Source organism: Scyliorhinus torazame, unplaced genomic scaffold (assembly GCF_047496885.1).
Source record: "Scyliorhinus torazame isolate Kashiwa2021f unplaced genomic scaffold, sScyTor2.1 scaffold_547, whole genome shotgun sequence".
NCBI classification, from domain to species: Eukaryota; Metazoa; Chordata; class Chondrichthyes; order Carcharhiniformes; family Scyliorhinidae; genus Scyliorhinus; species Scyliorhinus torazame.
Genome location: NW_027308274.1, coordinates 60,287 through 84,000, shown reverse-complemented (window position 1 = coordinate 84,000; position 23,714 = coordinate 60,287). Strand labels below are relative to the sequence as shown.

Here is a 23,714-nt window from a genome sequence, read left to right as displayed (position 1 = left end):
GATTTGGATGAGAATTTAGGAGGCATGGTTAGTAAGTTTGCAGATGACACCAAGATTGGTGGCACAGTGGATAGTGAAGAAGGTTATCTAGGATTGCAACGGGATCTTGATCAATTAGGCCAGTGGGCCGACGAATGGCAGATGGAGTTTAATTTAGATAAATGTGAGGTGATGCATTTTGGCAGATCGAATCAGGCCAGGACCTACTCAGTTAATGGTATGGCGTTGGGGAGAATTATAGAACAAAGAGATCTAGGAGTGCAGGTTCATAGCTCCTTGAAGGTGGAGTCGCAGGTGGACAGGGTGGTGAAGAAGGCATTTGGCATGCTTGGTTTCATTGGTCAGAACATTAAATACAGGAGTTGGGACGTCTTGTTGAAGTTGTACAAGACATTGGTACGGCCATACTTGGAATACTGTGTGCAGTTCTGGTCACCCTATTATAGAAAGGATATTATTAAACTAGAAAGAGTGCAGAAAAGATTTACTAGGATGTTACCGGGACTTGATGGTTTGAGTTATAAGGAGAGGTTGGATAGACTGGGACTTTTTTCCCTGGAGCGTAGGAGGCTTAGGGGTGATCTTATAGAGGTCTATAAAATAATGAGGGGCATAGATAAGGTAGATAGTCAACATCTTTTCCCAAAGGTAGGGGAGTCTAAAACTAGAGGGCATAGGTTTAAGGTGAGAGGGGAGAGATTCAGAAGGGCCCAGAGGGGCAATTTCTTCACTCAGAGGGTAGTGAGTGTCTGGAATGTGCTGCCAGAGGTAGTAGTAGAGGCGGGTACAATTGTGTCTTTTAAAAAGCATTTAGATAGTTACATGGGTAAGATGGGTATAGAGGGTTATGGGCCAAGTGCGGGCAACTGGGACTAGCTTAATGGTAAAAACTGGGCGGCATGGACTGGTTGGGCCGAAGGGCCTGTTTCCATGCTGTGAACTTCTATGATTTTAAGGGGAGTGGGGAGGGGGGGGTGGGGAGTGGGGAGGGGGGGTGGGGAGGGGGGGTGGGGAGTGGGGAGGGGGGGTGGGGAGGGGGGGGAAGGGAGGAGAGATGGGGGGGGGAGGGAAGGGGGAAAGGGAGGAGAGATGGGGGAGGGGGGAAGGGAGGGGGAGGGGGTGTGGAGGGGAGGGGGGAGAAGGGGGGTGGGGGGGGAGGGGTGAAGGGAGGAGAGATGGGGAGGGGGAGGGCGGGGAGGAAGGAGGGGGAGGAGAGGAGGGAGGGGGAGGGGTTGTGGGAGTGCTGGAAGGGAGGTCTGCGAGGTGGGGGGGGAGGAGGGGGGTGGGAGAGTGCTGGGTGAGGTGGGGGGAGGGCGGGGAAGGGGGAGGGAGCTGGGTGTGGGGGGAGGGAGGTCTGCGAGGTGGGGGGGTGGGAGGGAGGTCTGCGAGGTGGGAGGGAGCTGGGCGTGGTGGGAGGGAGGTCTGCGAGGTGGGAGGGAGGTCTGGGAGGTTGGAGGGAGCTGGGCGAGAGGTCTGGGAGGTGGGAGGGAGCTGGGCGAGAGGTCTGCGAGGTGGGAGGGAGCTGGGCGAGGTGGGAGGGAGCTGGGCGAGGTGGGAGAGAGGTCTGCGAGGTGGGAGGGAGGTCTGCGAGGTGGGAGGGAGGTCTGCGAGGTGGGAGGGAGCTGGGCGAGGTGGGAGGGAGGTCTGCGAGGTGGGAGGGAGGTCTGCGAGGTGGGAGGGAGCTGGGCGAGAGGTCTGCGAGGTGGGAGGGAGCTGGGCGAGGTGGGAGGGAGCTGGGCGAGGTGGGAGGGAGCTGGGCGAGGTGGGAGGGAGCTGGGCGAGGTGGGAGGGAGCTGGGCGAGGTGGGAGGGAGCTGGGCGAGGTGGGAGGGAAGTGGGCGGGAGGTCTGGGAGGTGGGAGGGAGCTGGGCGAGAGGTCTGCGAGGTGGGAGGGAGCTGGGCGAGGTGGGAGGGAGCTGGGCGAGGTGGGAGAGAGGTCTGCGAGGTGGGAGAGAGGTCTGCGAGGTGGGAGGGAGGTCTGGGAGGTGGGAGGGAGCTGGGCGAGAGGTCTGCGAGGTGGGCGGGAGGTCTGCGAGGTGGGAGGGAGCTGGGCGAGGTGGGAGGGAGGTCTGCGAGGTGGGAGGGAGGTCTGCGAGGTGGGAGGGAGCTGGGCGAGAGGTCTGCGAGGTGGGAGGGAGCTGGGCGAGGTGGGAGGGAGCTGGGCGAGGTGGGTGGGAGCTGGGCGAGGTGGGAGGGAGCTGGGCGAGGTGGGAGGGAGGTCTGCGAGGTGGGTGGGAGCTGGGCGAGGTGGGAGGGAGCTGGGCGAGGTGGGAGGGAGCTGGGCGAGAGGTCTGCGAGGTGGGAGGGAGGGAGCTGGGCGAGGTGGGTGGGAGCTGGGCGAGGTGGGAGGGAGCTGGGCGAGAGGTCTGCGAGGTGGGAGGGAGCTGGGCGAGGTGGGAGAGAGGTCTGCGAGGTGGGAGGGAGGGAACTGGGCGAGGTGGGAGGGAGCTGGGCGAGGTGGGAGGGAGCTGGGCGAGGTGGGAGGGAGCTGGGCGAGGTGGGAGGGAAGTGGGCGAGGTGGGAGGGAGCTGGGAGAGGTGGGAGGGAGCTGGGCGAGGTGGGAGGGAGCTGGGCGAGGTGGGAGGGAGCTGGGCGAGGTGGGAGGGAGCTGGGCGAGGTGGGAGGGAGCTGGGCGAAGGTGGGAGGGAGGGCTGCGAGGTGGGAGGGAGCTGGGCGAGGTGGGAGGGCTGCGAGGTGGGAGGGAGCTGGGCGAGGTGGGAGGGCTGCGAGGTGGGAGGGAGCTGGGCGAGGTGGGAGGGAGGGCTGCGAGGTGGGAGGGAGCTGGGCGAGGTGGGAGGGCTGCCAGGTGGGAGGGCTGCCAGGTGGGAGGGAGCTGGGCGAGGTGGGCGGGAGGGCTGCGAGGTGGGCGGGAGGGCTGTGAGGTGGGAGGGAGCTGGGCGAGGCGGGAGGGCTGCGAGGTGGGCGGTAGGGCTGCGAGGTGGGCGGGAGCTGGGCGAGGTGGGCGGGAGGTCTGCGAGGTGGGAGGGAGCTGGGCGAGGTGGGAGGGCTGCGAGGTGGGCGGGAGGTCTGGGAGGTGGGCGGGAGGTCTGGGAGGTGGGCGGGAGGGCTGCGAGGTGGGAGGGAGCTGGGCGAGGTGGGAGGGCTGCGAGGTGGGCGGGAGGTCTGCGAGGTGGGAGGGAGCTGGGCGAGGTGGGAGGGAGCTGGGCGAGGTGGGAGGGAGCTGGGCGAGGTGGGAGGGAGCTGGGCGAGGTGGGAGGGAGCTGGGCGAGGTGGGAGGGAGGGCTGCGAGGTGGGCGGGAGGGAGCTGGGCGAGGTGGGAGGGAGGGCTGCGAGGTGGGAGGGAGGGCTGCGAGGTGGGAGGGAGCTGGGCGAGGTGGGAGGGAGGGCTGCGAGGTGGGAGGGAGCTGGGTGAGGTGGGAGGGAGCTGGGCGAGGTGGGAGGGCTGCGAGGTGGGCGGGAGCTGGGCGAGGTGGGAGGGAGGGCTGCGAGGTGGGAGGGAGCTGGGCGAGGTGGGAGGGAGCTGGGCGAGGTGGGAGGGAGGGCTGCGAGGTGGGCGGGAGGTCTCTGCGTCACGACCAGACTCAAGCTGAGACGTGAGGTGGTGTAGCGCCTCCCTGACTGTGTGCCTGGCACTCGGCTCGACCCTTCACTGAGCAGCAGGACGGCTCTGATTTAACTGAGTCTCCCCTGGAGCTCACATCTTGCTCCTGATTCCCAGGTGGAGGAGAACGAGTGGGTGGTGGATTACGCCCTGAAAAAACGTAATGTTAAACTGGTGCCGACTGGGATTGACTTCGGGAAAGAAGGCTTCACTCGGTAAGTGAGATTCTAATTCCTATTTGACAGAGAGTGAGCCATACCCTGCTGAATAAACATTATCACTCCTCCAATGTGGCACTATCCTCCTCCCTGAACCTCAGGTATTCCAAACAGCCCAGGAGTTCCCACTTTACTGAGTGTCTTTAAGACAGATTCTTGATCAATAGGGGTTCTGGGGGGGGAGGCAGGAGATTGGGGATGAGAAAAGTATCAGCCATGATTGAATGGCGGAGCAGACTCGATGGGCTGAGTGCTCCGACCTGTATAAATTCTCGTAAAACTCCTCAAATACCTTATTGATCTCCACCATCAATTTCCCTGTCCTATCCCGCAGCTGAACAATTTCCCTCGCTGCTGCCTCGCTCTGAAGTTGACCTGCCAGCATGCCTTCTCTCCATACTCGTAGACCGCTCCCCTCGCCCACAACTGGCGCACTGCCTTCGTTGTGGAAAGTTGGTCAAAACTCGCCTGTAGCTCCCTCCTTCTATCCAAAAGCGCTGGATCTGGATCCCCCGCATACCTCCTGTCTACCTCCAACATCTCGTCTATTAACCTTTGCCGTTCCGTCCTCTCCTCCTTAATCACCTTCGCCTTAAACGATATCATCCCCCCTCACCACTGCCTCCAGAGCCTCCCATGCCACCGGCTGTGATACCTCCCCTGGGCAGTTAAAACCCACGTATTCCTTAATTACCCTCCCAATCTTCTCACAGAAACCTCGGTCCCCCAGCAACCCCTCCTCCAATCCCCACCCCGGCCTCTACACTGCCCCCTCCTCCAAAACCATGTCCACTCAATGCGGCGCATGATCCGAAATTGCTATTGCCGAATACTCCGATCCCCTGACCCCAGCCAACAGCGCCTTCCCTACTATCAAAAAATCTATCCTCCAATACACATTGTGAACTGAACAAAAAAACGAATACTCCCGCTCCCTCGGGCGCAAGAATCTCCAGGGGTCCACCCCTCACAATTCGTCCATAAATCCAGTCAACGCCATCGCGCGCCCCCCCCCCCCCCCCCCGGACTGGGCAAGCAAGCGCGGCAGCAACCTGTCCAACCGTGGCTCCTGCAGCAAGTTCCAGTCCCCACCCACTATAAGCTCATGCAAATCCACATCTGGGATGGCCTCATGTACCTTCCTCACGAACCCTACATCATCCCAGTTAGGACCATACACACTTGCCAACGCCACCAACCTCCCCTCCAATGCCCCTGTCTCTATCACATATCTATCCCCCCTGGTCCGCCACCACTTTCTCCACCTGGAACCTCACTCCCTTACTGACCAAAACCACTACCCCGCACGCACCCTGCTGTCGAACCTGAATGAAATACTTGGCTAGACCAGCTCTTCCTAAGCCTCATCTGATCCTTCACCCTCAGGTGGGTCTCCTGCAGTATCACCACATCGGCCTTCAAACATTTTAGGTGCACAAGCACCCTCGACCTCAAAGACAAAGCTTGATCCACATAACAGCATGAAGTAAAAATATAAAACAGAACTATATATATATATATACACTCTTCCAACTCCCCTCTCCACGGTCCAAGACATACTCAGTCCCATTTCTCACTTCTGCCCCAAACCTTCAGCCTTGGCAAAGGCCTCCGTTGCCTCCACCATCTCGGAATAAAAGTCTCTGGAGTTGTAGGTCACCCTCAACTTGGCTGGGTACACTACGCCGAACCGCACCCCGCTGTTACACAGTGTCGTCTTCACTCGGCCGAAGGCTGCCCACCTCCTCGCCAGCTGCACAGTTAAGTCCTGGTAGACACACATACCAGTCCCAGCCCACTGCACTGCCCGCTTCTGCTTCGTCCAACTCAGGACCTTCTCCTTCACGTGGTACCTGTGGAAGCAAATAATCATGGCCATTGGCGGCTCATTGGTCTTTGGTTTAGGCATCAACGACCGATGAGCCCGATCCAGTTCGGACCAGGAGGAATCTTCTCCCTCCCCCACCAGCTCCGCCAACATCTTGGCAAAGTACTCAGTCGGCCTCGCGCCCTCCACCCCATAAATAGTGACTTTGTACAGTTAGTGAGTGATCCTTACCCTGCTGAATAAACAGTGACTCTCTACAATTTCACAGTGAGTGATCCTTACACTGCTGAATAAACAGTGACTCTACAGGAACACAGTGAGTGATCCTCACTCTGCTGAATAAACTGACTCTACAGTTGCACAGTGAGTGATCCTTACCCTGAATAAAAAACGATTCTGTACAGATACACAGTGAGTGATCCTTACCCTGCTGAATAAACAGTGATTCTGTACAGTTACACAGTGAGTGATCCTTACCCTGAATAAATAGTGACTCTGTACAGTTACAGTGAGTGATCCTCATCCTGCTGAATAAACAGTGACTCTGTAGTTACACAGTGAGTGATCCTCACCCTGCTGAATAAACAGTGACTCTGTACAGTTAGTGAGTGATCCTTACCCTGCTGAATAAACAGTGACTCTGTACAGTTACACAGTGAGTTTCCTTACCCTGCTGAATAAACAGTGATTCTGTACAGTTAGTGAGTGATCCTCACCCTGCTGAATAAACAGTGACTCTGTAGTTACACAGTGAGTGATCCTCACCCTGCTGAATAAACAGTGACTCTGTACAGTTAGTGAGTGATCCTTACCCTGCTGAATAAACAGTGACTCTGTACAGTTACACAGTGAGTGATCCTTACCCTGCTGAATAAACAGTGACTCTGTAGTTACACAGTGAGTGATCCTCACCCTGCTGAATAAGCAGTGACTCTGTACAGTTACACAGCGAGTGATCCTTACCCTGAATAAATAGTGATTCTGTACAGATCCACAGAGCGTGATCCTTACCCTGAATAAACAGTGACTCTACAGTTAACAGAGAGTGATCCTTACAGTTACACAGTGAGTGATCCTTACCCTGAATAAACAGTGACTGTACAGTTACACAGAGACTGATCCTTACCCTGCTGAATAAAGTGACTCTGTACAGTTACACAGAGAGTGATCCTTACCCTGAATAAACAGTGACTCTGTACAGTTACACAGAGAGTGATCCTTACCCTGCTGAATAAACAGTGATTCTGAACAGTTACACAGTGAGTGATCCTCACCCTGCTGAATAAACAGTGACTCTGTACAGTTAGTGAGTGATCCTTACCCTGCTGAATAAACAGTGACTCTGTACAGTTACACAGTGAGTGATCCTTACCCTGCTGAATAAACAGTGACTCTGTACAGTTACACACTGAGTGATCCTTACCCTGCTGAATATACAGTGATTCTGAACAGTTACACAGTGAGTGATCCTTACCCTGCTGAATAAACAGTGACTCTGTACAGTTACACAGTGAGTGATCCTTACCCTGCTGAATATACAGTGATTCTGAACAGTTACACAGTGAGTGATCCTTACCCTGCTGAATAAACAGTGACTCTGTACAGTCCCATCAGTGTGATCCTATGACTCTGAACTTCTATTCACAGGTTTCAGGAACGCCGTTTTCACCCTTCCCTCCGTCTAACCCGCCGCTTCTATCCCCACACTCACAACATGGATGGGTTCTTCGTAGCAAAGTTCAAGAAGTTTTCCAATTTGGTGCTGCCTCGTGCTCAGGCTGCGGAAACTCCCATTATCGAGGACCAAACAGTTAGGGAGCCAGTGCCCGAGGGCGAAGGGGTGAAGGCCGCAAAGCCGCCTCAAGCCCCCGCCTCCTCTGGGAAGAAGCCAAAGAAGTCTCAAGTGGGTGGGAAAGGGAAGGCACGGTCCGTTGCTGGGGCTCAGAAGATCAACAGGAAGGTCAAGCTGCAGAAGAGACTGAAAGGATCAGGAGTCAGAGGGCGGAGGAAGGTCAAAGAGCAGAAGCCTCGGTAATTGGAGCAGAATCTGACTAATGTGACTGCAATGTGCGAAAGGTTAGGGTGAACCTTGGGGCTAACAGGGTCAGGAATGCGTCTTAATGAGTATTTGATGGGAAGATTGCCCAAGGAAAGATCAAGGTCTAGTCACCAATCTTCACCCCCAGTATCACTTAAGCTGGTTAAATGTCTTGACTTGAGTTTTGGATTGTTCTTTGCCTCTGTTTTTACAATAAAAAGTTATAATCCTCAACACCACCACCCACCGTCTTGGTCATTCATTTAGACTCTCTCGCTGACCTTGTTGCTCCCAGACCTGGTACACACAGCGAGCACAGCAGGGGTGGGGGTGTGTGAGGAGGGCGAGGAACACAACAGAGGGGTGGAGGGAAGCTGAGAGTCCCACTCTGTCACACCAACCACCCTTTCGTTTTCCGCCCCCTCCCCTGCCGACTACTCTCTGTCTGCCTCTCTCTTTCTATGTCTGCCTCTCACTGTCTGTCTGCCTCTCTCTGTCTGTCTGCCTCTCTCTGTCTGTCTGCCTCTCTCTGTCTGTCTGCCTCTCTCTGTCTGTCTGCCTCTCTCTGTCTGTCTGCCTCTGTCTGTCTGCCTCTCTCTGTCTGTCTGCCTCTCTCTGTCTGTCTATCTCTCTCTGTCTGTCTGCCTCTCTGTCTGCCTGTCTCTCTGTCTGCCTGTCTCTCTCTGTCTGCCTGTCTCTCTCTGTCTGCCTGTCTCTCTCTGTCTGCCTGTCTCTCTCTGTCTGCCTGTCTCTCTCTGTCTGCCTGTCTCTCTCTGTCTGCCTGTCTCTCTCTGTCTGCCTGTCTCTCTCTGTCTGCCTGTCTCTCTCTGTCTGCCTGTCTCTCTCTGTCTGCCTGTCTCTCTCTGTCTGCCTGTCTCTCTCTGTCTGCCTGTCTCTCTCTGTCTGCCTGTCTCTCTCTGTCTGCCTGTCTCTCTCTGTCTGCCTGTCTCTCTCTGTCTGCCTGTCTCTCTCTGTCTGCCTGTCTCTCTCTGTCTGCCTGTCTCTCTCTGTCTGCCTGTCTCTCTCTGTCTGCCTCTCTCTCTCTGTCTGCCTCTCTCTCTCTGTCTGCCTATTTCTGTCTGTCTGCCTGCCTCTGTCTGTCTGCCTGCCTCTCCCTCTCTCTGTCAGCCTCTCCCTCTGTCAGCCTCTCCCTCTCTCTGTCAGCCTCTCCCTCTCTCTGTCAGCCTCTCCCTCTCTCTGTCAGCCTCTCCCTCTCTCTGTCAGCCTCTCCCTCTCTCTGTCAGCCTCTCCCTCTCTCTGTCAGCCTCTCCCTCTCTCTGTCAGCCTCTCCCTCTCTCTGTCAGCCTCTCCCTCTCTCTGTCAGCCTCTCCCTCTCTCTGTCAGCCTCTCCCTCTCTCTGTCAGCCTCTCCCTCTGTCAGCCTCTCCCTCTGTCAGCCTCTCCCTCTGTCAGCCTCTCCCTCTCTCTGTCTGCCTCTCCCTCTCTCTGTCTGCCTCGCCCTCTGTCTGTCTGCCTCGCCCTCTGTCTGTCTGCCTCGCCCTCTGTCTGTCTGCCTCGCCCTCTGTCTGTCTGCCTCGCCCTCTGTCTGCCTCTCCCTCTCTGTCTGCCTCTCCCTCTCTGTCTGCCTCTCCCTCTCTGTCTGCCTCTCCCTCTCTGTCTGCCTCTCCCTCTCTGTCTGCCTCTCCCTCTCTGTCTGCCTCTCCCTCTCTGTCTGCCTCTCCCTCTCTGTCTGCCTCTCCCTCTCTGTCTGCCTCTCCCTCTCTGCCTGCCTCTCCCTCTCTGCCTGCCTCTCCCTCTCTGCCTGCCTCTCCCTCTCTGCCTGCCTCTCCCTCTCTGCCTGCCTCTCCCTCTCTGCCTGCCTCTCCCTCTCTGCCTGCCTCTCCCTCTCTGCCTGCCTCTCCCTCTCTGTCTGCCTCTCCCTCTCTGTCTGCCTCTCCCTGTGCAGTTGATCACCTTCCTACATTGTGTGCAGTTGTTCACCTTCCAACACTACAGCTATTCACCTTCCTACTCTGTGTCCAGCTGTTCACCTTCCTACTCTGTGTCCAGCTGTTCACCTTCCTACTCTGTGTCCAGCTGTTCACCTTCCTACTCTTTGTTCAGCTTGTTACCTTTGCTTGAATATCGCTGTTGACGCCCGGCCAATAAACTGTATCTCTGGCACTTCTCTCGCACTTCCATTCCCAAGTGCCCTTCATGGATTTTTAAAGAATCATCGAGCTTCATGTTTGTGGAATTACAATTATTTGTTATCAAAGCAAAAACCCATTTGCATCACTTAACTCTGCCCTTACATTATAATAGCTGGAGCAGGAACCTTTAGGCCATCCCTCATGGAGATATGTTATCAGCTTTTGTAAGACTGTGCCTTTGGTCGTTTCTTCCTTGAGCAATCGTGATTTGTCATCAGATATTGGAAGGGACTCAGTGATGAGATTCACCTGGTCTTACACATCTGCATCCATCTGGTGTATCTCTTCCCTGCCTGTGGCTTGAGATGGTGCATCAGCCACGATGAGATGCTTCCCTGGCGTGTAGATTTGATCAAAATCATAACGTTGTAGCTTGATCATCATGTGCTGAATCCTGGGGGATATCTCCTTCAGACTTTTTAAACTATTGCGATCCGTGGTCCGTTTACACTACAAACGTTGGTAGACCATCGACATAGTCATGGAACTTAGTAAGACCTTTGATTAAACCTAAGCATTCTTTTTCAATTTGAGCATACCTGCGCTCTGGCCGACCTTGTCCGGGAAGCATAGACAATTGGAAGCCAATTTTCATCATTGTCATGTTGCAATAGAACCGGTCCTAACCCATCTGGCGATATCTTTGTCTACTTCAGAGGGTCAAAAAATGTCAGCACTGGTGCTGTTGTAAATACTTGTTGTAATGCTGCCATTCCTGTTCATGTCTGGTAGAGCATTGAAATATTGTGTCTTGATTGTTTCTCTGAGGTGTGAAGTTTTTGCTGCGAGATTAGGAATACATTTTCCAACAAAGTTGATCATTCCTAACATTCTAAGTATACCTTTTTTGTCATTGGGACGTGGCATATTCAAGATTGCCTTTCCTTGATCCGGTTGTATATCTTTTGCAGAATGCTTATCTCCCAAGAACGTTATATTATCAACACCAAATTGACATTTGGCTTTATTCAATTATTTTTAATGCTCTTCAGCACCTTGAGAAGCCTTTTGTCGTGCTGTTCTCATGTTGATCCCCAGACGATTATGTCGTCGACATATACTCTGACTCCTGGAATTCCTTCTGCAATGTGTTCCATTGCCTGATGGAAAATCTCTGACACAGAAATTATACCAAATGGCATACTTGAGAAACAATATCGCCTGGATGGAATGTTGCAAGTAGTCAGCTTTGTGCTTTCTTTGTTTAACTAGAACTGCCAGAAACCTTGTGAAGCTTCTCGCTTACTGAAACATGTTGCTCCTGACATCTCACGTGTGATTTCTTCCCTTTTGGAATCGGATAATGTTCTCTTTGGAAACAGCTTTTAAAGTGAAGGTAGAGAGACACTCCAAGACGCTTCTCTGTCTGAATACAGCAGCCAAATGTCAAAAACGAAAGCAGAAAAAAACTCAGCCACCAAAACAGCCCTAAACCAAAATGAAAGTAAAACTCAGAGCCATAGCCACCCACATAATGACATCACTGAAGCAATGTGATAAGACAACATTTCTCAAAGGGACACTTCCATGACAGCACAGTCTGCACTGTCAACTCGATGATGTGCTTCACACGCTTCCACTCCCAGTAAAGACTCGCGTCCCGACTCTACAATGGAAAATTTTACTGAGTGAACTTTGTTCTTCACATTTACATCGAGTTTGCATGCTCCCAGAGTAGTAATGTGTTTTCCGTTGTAGTCTTTCAGTTGTACTGCTTCATTTAACACTTGCAGTTTGATTATCAACTCTTTTAAATCTGACAAACTGATAAGGTTGGCACTCGCTCCCGTGTCGAGTTTGAAGTTAATTAATGTGTCATTAATCATTAATGAAACCCCATTTGTCTTTTGGAGTTTATGTATTTACTTCATTTAACCATCATGAAAACATCGTCATTTTGCATTTCTGGACTATATCTGTCCTCACTAGAAATCATGTCAACGAAGAATGTGTCTCCGAGGCAAACTTCATCAACCGTGTTGATTGATCTTGTTTGTTCCACTTTTGTTTCTGGTAAAGCATTGCAAAATGACCTTTGCTTTTACATTTGGAGCATATCTTTCCAAATGCTGGGCATTGTCATGGCAAATTTCAATTGGCGCATATCTTGCATGAAATGCAGGATTTGGTCAGTCGCTTTAAATAGCCGCCGGTGTTGGAACCACGTTTTATACTCGAGTGTGTCATTACACTAATGGCGTCGGCTGCCTCTCCTATCTTGGTGCCAAAATAATTGAGATGCAAAGTGCTAATCTGCTGTGCAGCTAGCTCCTGGCATGACAAATTTTGATAGCATCGTCAAGCTGAAGCTTTTTTTCTCCTAACAGCCACTTGTTCGAAATCCCGAACACGATCTCATCGCGGACCACTGACTATAGGGTAGCAAAATTACACGACTGCGCCTTCAATCGCAAATCGGTCAGAAAACGATCAAACGATTCGCCTTCTTTCTGCGTGCACGTGCAAAATATGTAGCGCTCAAACACCTCATTCGATTTTGGTGTGCAATGCCGATCAAATTGCTTTACAACTTCCTCGAAGTTCTTGCTCTCTGCCTCATTATCAAAAATGAACGTATTAAGTATGTCTATCGCTTGTGCACCTGCTACAGTGAGCAGCAACGCTATGCGCCTCTCATCAGGCTGTGCCTGCAGACTAAGGGCTGCAACATATTCTGAACGGCTGTTTGAATACACACCAATTCTCATCTACATTACCAGTGACTCGAAGGTGGTGTGGTGCCTTCAAACCTTCCATCCTGGACTTTGAAGTCTGTAAGTGTGTTGAGTACTAGTTGTTAGTAGTTCACGAGGCTGGTAGAAGATATATTCTTTTATTTTTACTTCTTCGGAGTTATCTTTAGTTGTTCGGATCTTCAAAGAATCTTGTTTTTATAGTAGATCTTCAGTCCTGGTACCATGTTACTTTCTGGTGCTTGGCCGGTAGTAATGGTGCACAGTGGAACGAACATCTTGTTCTTGACTAGGTAAAAGTAATTTATGTTAAAAAATACGTAGTAAAAATATCTAAAAGAAATATATTACGAACTACCAATACTGATAAATTATCGCAGGGCAATTGCAAGTACGACTATCCACCAACACGACTAACTCCCAATTCTTTGAGGTACAGAGTCACTTGGTAGATTTACACAGCCACCTGCTGGTCGGAGGTCATTTACATCATTAGATACATGATTGCTTATGCGTATTATCACACGGGATGGGACACAGCTCCAGGGACATGTCCACGGTGGGAGGGTGGGTGGATGCCACAGGGAGCGGAGATGCCGGGGGAGATGGGCTCCCCCGGATGTCAGCTCGCATTGCAGAACAAAGTGACAGAGGCATCATATTGGTTCTGCACAAGGGTGTAATACACTCTCCCAATGATGCCACCCCTCCCTCCTCTAAATCCCCCTTTCCCCCGGTGCCTCTGAACCTCGATGTGCTTTGCCTTCCTAGCTCTACCCCTACATCTAGGTGAGCCCCAGTACACACACCAGAGGTGAAAGCAGCCTACCTCGTCCCGTGGCCTTCGATGTCCCTGGCAAGAGAGACCCAGAGAGAGAGAGAGAGAGACCCAGAGAAAGAGAGTGAGCGAGAGAGACCCAGAGAAAGAGTGAGCGAGAGAGTCCCCGAGAGAGAGAGAGGGCCAGAAAGAGAGAGACAGTGAGAGAGATAGAGAGACCCAGAGAGAGAGAAACCCAGAGAGTGAGAGACCCAGAGAGAGAGAGACCCAGAGACTCAGAGAGAGAGAGAGAGTGACCCAGAGAGAGAGACCTAGGTGAACAGCTGCACACAGTGTACCAAGGTGAACAACTGCAGACAGTGTAGGAAAGCGAACAGCTGCACACAGTGTAGGAAGGTGAACAGCTGCACACAGTGAAGGAAGGTGAACAACTGCACACAGTGAAGGAAGGTGAACAGCTGCACACCATGTAGGAAGGTGAACAACTGCACACAGTGTAGGAATGTGAACAGCTGCCCACAGTGTATGCAGATGAACAGCTGCACACAGTGTAGGAAGGTGAATAGCTGCACACAGTGCAGGAAGATGAGCAACTGCAAACAGTGTAGGAAGGTTAACAGCTGCACACAGTATAGGAAGGTGAACAGTTGCACACAATGTAGGAAGGTGAACAGCTGCACGCAGTGTATGAAGGCGAACACCGTGTAGAAAGGTGAACAGCTGCACAGTGTAGAAAGGTGAACAGCTGCACACAGTACAGGAAGGTTAACAGCTGCACACAGTATAGGAAGGTGAACAACTGCACACAGTGTAGAAAGGTGAACAGCTGCACACAGTACAGGAAGGTTAACAGCTGCACACAGTTTAGGAACGTGAACAACTGCACACAGTGTAGTAAGGTGAACAGCTGCACACAGTGCAAGAAGATGAGCAACTGCAGACAGTGAAGCAAGGTTACCAGCTGCACACAGGGTAGGAAGGTGAACAGCTGCACCCAGTGTAGGAACGTGAACAGCTGCCCACAGTGTAAGAAGATAAAAGTGTAGAAAGGTGAAAAACTGCACACAGGAAGGTTAACAGCTGCACACATTTTCTGAAGGTGAACAGCTGCACCCAGTGCAGCTAGGTGAAGAACTGCACCGTGTGTAGGAAGATGAACAGGTGCACACAGTGCAGGAAGGTGAACAACTGCACACTGTAGGAAGGTGAACAGCTGCACACAGTATAGGAAGGTGAACAACTGCACACTGTAGGAAGGTGAACAGCTGCACACAGTGTACCAAGGTGAACAACTGCAGACAGTGTAGGAAAGCGAACAGCTGCACACAGTGTAGGAAGGTGAACAGCTGCACACAGTGAAGGAAGGTGAACAACTGCACACAGTGAAGGAAGGTGAACTGCTGCACACAGTGTAGGAAGGTGAACAACTGCACACAGTGTAGGAAGGTGAACAGCTTCACACACTAGGAAGGTGAACAACTGCACACCGTGTAGAAAGGCGAACAGCTGCACACCATGTAGGAAGGTGAACAACTGCACACAGTGTAGGAATGTGAACAGCTGCCCACAGTGTATGCAGATGAACAGCTGCACACAGTGTAGGAAGGTGAATAGCTGCACACAGTGCAGGAAGATGAGCAACTGCAAACAGTGCAGGAAGGTGAACAGCTGCACACAGTACAGGAAGGTTAACAGCTGCACACAGTATAGGAAGGTGAACAACTGCACACAGTTTAGGAACGTGAACAACTGCACACTGTTGGAAGGTGAGCAACTGCACACAGTGTAGTAAGGTGAACAGCTGCACACAGTGCAAGAAGATGAGCAACTGCAGACAGTGAAGCAAGGTTACCAGCTGCACACAGGGTAGGAAGGTGAACAGCTGCACCCAGTGTAGGAACGTGAACAGCTGCCCACAGTGTAAGAAGATAAAAGTGTAGAAAGGTGAAAAACTGCACACAGGAAGGTTAACAGCTGCACACATTTTCTGAAGGTGAACAGCTGCACCCAGTGCAGCTAGGTGAAGAACTGCACCGTGTGTAGGAAGATGAACAGGTGCACACAGTGCAGGAAGGTGAACAACTGCACACTGTAGGAAGGTGAACAGCTGCACACAGTATAGGAAGGTGAACAACTGCACACTGTAGGAAGGTGAACAGTTGCACACAATTTAGGAAGGTGAACAACTGCACACAGTTTCTGAATGTGAAAAACTGCACACAGTGTATGAAGGTGACCAGCTGCGCACAGTGTAGCAAGGTTAACAGCTGCACCCAGTGTAGGAATGTGAACAGCTGTTCACAGTGTATGCAGAGGAACAGCTGCACGAGTGTAGGAAGGTGACCAACTGCACACAGTGTAGGATGGTGACCAACTGCACAGTGTAGGAAGGTGAACAACTGCACACAGTGTAGGAAGGTGAACAGCTGCGCACAGTGTAGGAAGGTGAACAAGTGCACACAGTGTTGGAAGGTGAACAGCTGCACACAGTGCAGGAAGATGAGCAACTGCAGACAGTGTAGCAAGGTTAACAGCTGCACACAGGGTAGGAAGGTGAACAACTGCACCCAGTGTAGGAATGTGAACATCTGCCCACAGTGTATGCAGATGAACAGCTGCACGAGTGTAGGAAGGTGAACAACTGCACACAGTGTAGGAAGGTTAACAGTTGCACACAGGTTCTGAAGGTGAACAACTGCACACAGTGTGGGAAGATGAACAGCTGTTCACAGTGTAGGAAGGTGAACTGCTGCACAAATTGTAGGAAGTTGAACAGCTGCACACTGTGTAGGAAGGTGAGCAACTGCACACTGTATGAAGGTGTACAGCTGCACACAGTGTCGGAAGGTGAGCAACTGCACACAGTGTAGGAAGGTGAACAGCTGCACACAGTGCAGGAAGGTGAACAGCTGCACACAGTGCAGGAAGGTGAACAACTGCACACAGTGTAGGAATGTGAACAGCTGCCCACAGTGTATGCAGATGAACAGCTGCACACAGTGTAGGAAGGTGAATAGCTGCACACAGTGCAGGAAGATGAGCAACTGCAAACAGTGTAGGAAGGTTAACAGCTGCACACAGTATAGGAAGGTGAACAGTTGCACACAATGTAGGAAGGTGAACAGCTGCACGCAGTGTATGAAGGCGAACACCGTGTAGAAAGGTGAACAGCTGCACACAGTGTAGAAAGGTGAACAGCTGCACACAGTACAGGAAGGTTAACAGCTGCACACAGTATAGGAAGGTGAACAACTGCACACAGTGTAGAAAGGTGAACAACTGCACACAGTTTAGGAACGTGAACAACTGCACACAGTGTTGGAAGGTGAGCAACTGCACACAGTGTAGTAAGGTGAACAGCTGCACACAGTGCAAGAAGATGAGCAACTGCAGACAGTGAAGCAAGGTTACCAGCTGCACACAGGGTAGGAAGGTGAACAGCTGCACCCAGTGTAGGAACGTGAACAGCTGCCCACAGTGTAAGAAGATAAAAGTGTAGAAAGGTGAAAAACTGCACACAGGAAGGTTAACAGCTGCACACATTTTCTGAAGGTGAACAGCTGCACCCAGTGCAGCTAGGTGAAGAACTGCACCGTGTGTAGGAAGATGAACAGGTGCACACAGTGCAGGAAGGTGAACAACTGCACACTGTAGGAAGGTGAACAGCTGCACACAGTATAGGAAGGTGAACAACTGCACACTGTAGGAAGGTGAACAGCTGCACACAGTGTAGGAAGGTGAACAGTTGCACACAATTTAGGAAGGTGAACAACTGCACACAGTTTCTGAATGTGAAAAACTGCACACAGTGTATGAAGGTGACCAGCTGCGCACAGTGTAGCAAGGTTAACAGCTGCACCCAGTGTAGGAATGTGAACAGCTGTTCACAGTGTATGCAGAGGAACAGCTGCACGAGTGTAGGAAGGTGACCAACTGCACACAGTGTAGGATGGTGACCAACTGCACAGTGTAGGAAGGTGAACAACTGCAGACAGTGTAGGAAGGTGAACAGCTGCGCACAGTGTAGGAAGGTGAACAAGTGCACACAGTGTTGGAAGGTGAACAGCTGCACACAGTGCAGGAAGATGAGCAACTGCAGACAGTGTAGCAAGGTTAACAGCTGCACACAGGGTAGGAAGGTGAACAACTGCACCCAGTGTAGGAATGTGAACATCTGCCCACAGTGTATGCAGATGAACAGCTGCACGAGTGTAGGAAGGTGAACAACTGCACACAGTGTAGGAAGGTTAACAGTTGCACACAGGTTCTGAAGGTGAACAACTGCACACAGTGTGGGAAGATGAACAGCTGTTCACAGTGTAGGAAGGTGAACTGCTGCACAAATTGTAGGAAGTTGAACAGCTGCACACTGTGTAGGAAGGTGAGCAACTGCACACTGTATGAAGGTGTACAGCTGCACACAGTGTCGGAAGGTGAGCAACTGCACACAGTGTAGGAAGGTGAACAGCTGCACACAGTGCAGGAAGGTGAACAGCTGCACACAGTGCAGGAAGGTGAACAGCTGCACACAGTATAGGAAGGTGAACAGTTGCACACAATGTAGGAAGGTGAACAACTGCACACAGTGTATGAAGGTGAACAGCTGCACACAGTGCAGGAAGGTGAACAGCTGCACACAGTGTAGGAAGGTGAACAGCTTCACACAATGTAGGAAGGTGAGAAACTGCACACAGTGTAGTAAAGTGAACATCTTCGCATAGTGACTGTGTGATAGTGACATAGTGATACTTTGCATCAGTATTCACCAAAGAGAAGGAATTGGTAGATGTTGAGTCTGGAGAACGGGGTGTAGATAGCCTGGGTCACATTGTGATCCAAAAAGACGAGGTGTTGGGTGTCTTAAAAAATATTAAGGTAGATAAGTCCCCAGGGCCTAATGGGATCTACCCCAGAATACTGAATGAGGCTGGAGAGGAAATTGCTGAGGCCTTGACAGAAATCTTTGGATCCTCGCTGTCTTCAGGGGATGTCCCGGAGGACTGGAGAATAGCCAATGTTGTTCCTCTGTTTAAGAAGGGTAGCAAGGATAATCCCGGGCCGGTGAGCCTGACTTCAGTGGTAGGGAAATTACTGGAGAGAATTCTTCGAGACAGGATCTACTCCCATTTGGAAGCAAATGGACGTATTAGTGAGAGGCAGCACGGTTTTGTGAAGGGGAGGTCGTGTCTCACTAACTTGATAGAGTTTTTCGAGGAGGTCACTAAGATGATTGATGCAGGTAGGGCAGTAGATGTTGTCTATATGGACTTCAGTAAGGCCTTTGACAAGGTCCCTCATGGTAGACTAGTACAAAAGGTGAAGTCACACGGGATCAGGGGTGAGCTGGCAAGGTGGATACAGAACTGGCTAGGCCATAGAAGGCAGAGAGTAGCAATGGAGGGGTGCTTTTCTAATTGGAGGGCTGTGACCAGTGGTGTTCCACAGGGATCAGTGCTGGGACCTTTGCTCTTTGTAGTATATATAAATGATTTGGAGGAAAATGTAACTGGTCTGATTAGTAAGTTTGCAGACGACACAAAGGTTGGTGGAATTGCGGATAGCGATGAGGACTGTCGGAGGATACAGCAGGATTTAGATTGTCTGGAGACTTGGGCGGAGAGATGGCAGATGGAGTTTAATCCGGACAAATGTGAGGTAATGCATTTTGGAAGGTCTAATGCAGGTAGGGAATATACAGTGAATGGTAGAACCCTCAAGAGTATTGAAAGTCAAAGAGATCTAGGAGTAGAGGTCCACAGGTCATTGAAAGGGGCAACACAGGTGGAGAAGGTAGTCAAGAAGGCATACGGCATGCTTGCCTTCATTGGCCGGGGCATTGAGTATAAGAATTGGCAAGTCATGTTGCAGCTGTATAGAACCTTAGTTAGGCCACACTTGGAGTATAGTGTTCAATTCTGGTCGCCACACTACCAGAAGGATGTGGAGGCTTTAGAGAGGGTGCAGAAGAGATTTACCAGAATGTTGCCTGGTATGGAGGGCATTAGCTATGAGGAGCGATTGAATAAACTCGGTTTGTTCTCACTGGAACGAAGGAGGTTGAGGGGAGACCTGATAGAGGTATATAAAATTATGAGGGGCATAGACAGAGTGGATAGTCAGAGGCTTTTCCCCAGGGTAGAGGGGTCAATTACTAGGGGGCATAGGTTTAAGGTGAGAGGGGCAAGGTTTAGAGTAGATGTACGAGGCAAGTTTTTTACGCAGAGGGTAGTGGGTGCCTGGAACTCGCTACCGGAGGAGGTAGTGGAAGCAGGGACGATAGGGACATTTAAGGGGCATTTTGACAAATATATGAATAGGATGGGAATAGAAGGATACGGACCCAGGAAGTGTAGAAGATTATAGTTTAGTCGGGCAGCATGGTCGGCACGGGCTTGGAGGGCCGAAGGGCCTGTTCCTGTGCTGTACATTTCTTCGTTCTTTGTTGTTCTAGTGTATGAAGGTGAACTACTGCACACAGTGTACGAAGGTGAACAACTGCACACAGTGTACGAAGGTGAACAACTGCACACAGTGTAGGAAGGTGAACAACTGCACACAGTGTTGGAAGGTGAGCAACTGCACACAGTATAGGAAGGTTAACAGCTGCACACCGTATAGGAAGGTGAACAGCTACACACAGTGTAGGAAGGTGAACAACTGCACACAGTGTAGGAAGGTGAACAGCTGCACACAGTGTAGAAAGGTGAACAGCTGCACACAGTGTAGAAAGGTGAAAAACTGCACACCGTGTAGGAAGGTGAACAGCTGCACACCATGTAGGAAGGTGAACAATGCACACAATGTTGGAAGGTGAACAGCTGCACACAGTGTAGGAAGGTGATCAGCTGCACACAGTGTAGGAACGTGAACAACTGCACACAATGTTGGAAGGTGAGCAACTGCACCCAGTGTAGGAACGTGAACAGCTGCCCACAGTGTAAAAAGATGAACAGCTGCACGAGTATAGAAAGGTGAAAAACTGCACACAGGAAGTTTAACAGCTGCACACATTTTCTGAAGGTGAACAGCTGCACCCAGTGCAGGAAGGTGAAGAACTGCACCGTGTGTGGGAAGGTGAACAGGTGCACAAAGTGCAAGAAGATGAGCAACTGCAAACAGTGTAGGAAGGTGAACAGCTGCACACAGTGTTGGAAGGTGAGCAACTCCACACAGTCTAGAACGGTGAACAACTGCACACAGTGTAGGAAGGTGAACAGCTGCCCACAGTGTAGGAAGATGAACAGCTGCACACAGTGTAGGAAGGTGAGCAGCTGCACACAGTGTATGATGGTGAACAGCTGCACACAGTGTAGGAAGGTGAGCAATTGCACACAGTGTAGGAAGGTGAACAGCTGCACACAGTGTAGGAAGATGAACAGCTTCACACACTGTAGGAAGGCGAACAGCTGCACACAGTGTTGGAAGGTGAACAGCTGCGCACAGTGCAGGAAGATGAGCAACTGCAGACAGTGTAGCAAGGTGAACAGCTGCACACAGTGTAGAAAGGTGAACAACTGCACACAGTGTAGGAAGGTGAAGAGCTGCACACCATGTAGGAAGGTGAACAATGCACACAGTTTTGGAAGGTGAACAGCTGCACACAGTGCAGGAAGGTGAACAGCTGCACACAGTGTAGGAAGGTGAACTGCTGCACACAGTGTAGGAAGGTGAACTGCTGCACACAGTGCAGGAAGATGAGCAACTGCAAACAGTGTAGGAAGGCAAACAGCTGCACACAATATAGGAAGGTGAACAGTTGCACAGAATGTAGGAAGGTGAACAACTGCACACAGTGTAGGAAGGTGAACAGCTGCACACAGTGTAGGAAGGTGAACAGCTGCACACAGTGTAGGAACGTGAACAACTGCACACAGTGTTGGAAGGTGAGCAACTGCACCCAGTGTAGGAACTGAACAGCTGCCCACAGTGTAAGAAGATGAACAGCTGCACGAGTGTAGAAAGGTGAAAAACTGCACACAGGAAGTTTAACAGCTGCACACATTTTCTGAAGGTGAACAGCTGCACCCAGTGCAGGAAGGTGAAGAAATGCACCGTGTGTAGGAAGGTGAACAGGTGCACACAGTGCAGGAAAGTGAACAACTGCACAGTGTTGTGGAAGATGAACAACTGCACACAGTGTAGGAAGGTGAACAGTTGCACACAATGTAGGAAGGTGAACAACTGCATAGTTTCTGAATGTGAACAACTGCACACAGTGTAGGAAGATGAGCAACTGCAAACAGTGTAGGAAGGCAAACAGCTGCACACAATGTAGGAAGGTGAACAACTGCATAGTTTCTGAATGTGAACAACTGCACACAGTGTAGGAAGGTAAACAGCTGCACACAGTGCAGGAAGCTGAGCAACTGCAAACAGTGTAGGAAGGCAAACAGCTGCACACAATATAGGAAGGTGAACAGTTGCACACAATGTAGGAAGGTGAACAGCTGCACACAGTGTAGGAAGGTGAGCAAATGCACACAGTGTAGGAAGGTGAACAGCTGCACACAGTGTTGGAAGGTGAGCAACTGTGCACAGTGTGGGAAGGTTAACAGCTGCACACCGTATAGGAAGGTGAACAGCTACACACAGTGTAGGAAGGTGAACAACTGCACACAGTGTAGGAAGGTGAACAGCTGCACACAGTGTAGAAAGGTGAACAACTGCACACAGTGTAGGAAGGTGAACAGCTGCACACAGTGTAGAAAGGTGAACAACTGCACACAGTGTAGGAAGGTGAACAGCTGCACACCATGTAGGAAGGTGAACAATGCACACAATGTTGGAAGGTGAACAGCTGCACACAGTGCAGGAAGGTGAACAGCTGCACACAGTGCAGGAAGGTGAACAGCTGCACACAGTGTAGGAAGGTGAACTGCTGCACACAGTGAAGGAAGATGAGCAACTGCCCACAGTGTAAGAAGATGAACAGCTGCACGAGTGTAAAAAGGTGAAAAACTGCACACAGGAAGTTTAACAGCTGCACACATTTTCTGAAAGTGAACAGCTGCACCCAGTGCAGGAAGGTGAAGAACTGCACCGTGTGTAGGAAGGTGAACAGGTGCACACAGTGCAGGAAGGTGAACAACTGCACAGTGTTGTGGAAGATTAAAAACTGCACACAGTGTAGGAAGGTGAACAGTTGCACACAGTATAGGAAGGTGAACAGCTGCACACAGTGTTGGAAGGTGAGCAACTCCACACAGTGTAGAACGGTGAACAACTGCACACAGTGTAAGAAGGTGAACAGCTGCACAAAGTGCAAGAAGATGAGCAACAGCAAACAGTGTAGGAAGGTGAACAGCTGCACACAGTGTAGGAAGGTGAACAGCTGCACACAGTGTAGGAAGGTGAACAACTGCACAAAGTGTTGGAAGGTGAGCAACTCCACACAGTGTAGAACGGTGAACAACTGCACACAGTGTAGGAAGGTGAACAGCTGCCCACAGTGTAGGAAGATGAACAGCTGCACACAGTGTAGGAAGGTGAGCAGCTGCACACAGTGTATGATGGTGAACAGCTGCACACAGTGTAGGAAGGTGAGCAATTGCACACAGTGTAGGAAGGTGAACAGCTGCACACTGAAGGAAGGTGAACAGCTGCACACAGTGTTGGAAGGTGAACAGCTGCACACAATGTAGGAAGGTGAACAGCTTCACACAATGTAGGAAGGTGAACAACTGCACACAGTGTATGAAGGTGAACAGCTGCACACAGTGTAGGAAGGTGTACAGCTTCACACACTGTAGGAAGGTGAACAACTGCACACAGTGTTGGAAGGTGAGCAACTGCACATAGTGTTGGAAGGTGAGAAACTGCACACAGTGTCGGAAGGTGAGCAACTGCACACAGTGTAGGAAGGTGAACAGCTGCACAAAGTGCAGGAAGATGAGCAACTGCAAACAGTGTAGGAAGGCAAACAGCTGCACACAATATAGGAAGGTGAACAGTTGCACAGAATGTAGGAAGGTGAACAACTGCACACAGTGTAGGAAGGTGAACAGCTGCACACAGTGTAGGAAGGTGAACAGCTGCACACAGTGTAGGAACGTGAACAACTGCACACAGTGTTGGAAGGTGAGCAACTGCACCCAGTGTAGGAACTGAACAGCTGCCCACAGTGTAAGAAGATGAACAGCTGCACGAGTGTAGAAAGGTGAAAAACTGCACACAGGAAGTTTAACAGCTGCACACATTTTCTGAAGGTGAACAGCTGCACCCAGTGCAGGAAGGTGAAGAAATGCACCGTGTGTAGGAAGGTGAACAGGTGCACACAGTGCAGGAAAGTGAACAACTGCACAGTGTTGTGGAAGATGAACAACTGCACACAGTGTAGGAAGGTGAACAGTTGCACACAATGTAGGAAGGTGAACAACTGCATAGTTTCTGAATGTGAACAACTGCACACAGTGTAGGAAGATGAGCAACTGCAAACAGTGTAGGAAG

At 51.2% G+C, this 23,714-nt stretch overlaps 1 protein-coding gene across 1 annotated transcript in view; it reads left to right on the top strand.

Moving 5' to 3' along the window:
- Positions 1-7,884, top strand: part of nop2 (NOP2 nucleolar protein homolog (yeast)) — a 57,107-nt gene extending 49,223 nt beyond the window's left edge. Inside the window, exons 11-12 of the mRNA XM_072494500.1 lie at positions 3,679-3,776; positions 7,255-7,884. Coding sequence (XP_072350601.1) covers positions 3,679-3,776; positions 7,255-7,642 — 486 coding nt within the window. The 3' untranslated portion in view covers positions 7,643-7,884. The remainder of the gene's footprint in view (positions 1-3,678; positions 3,777-7,254) is intronic.
- Positions 7,885-23,714: the final 15,830 nt, after the last annotated feature.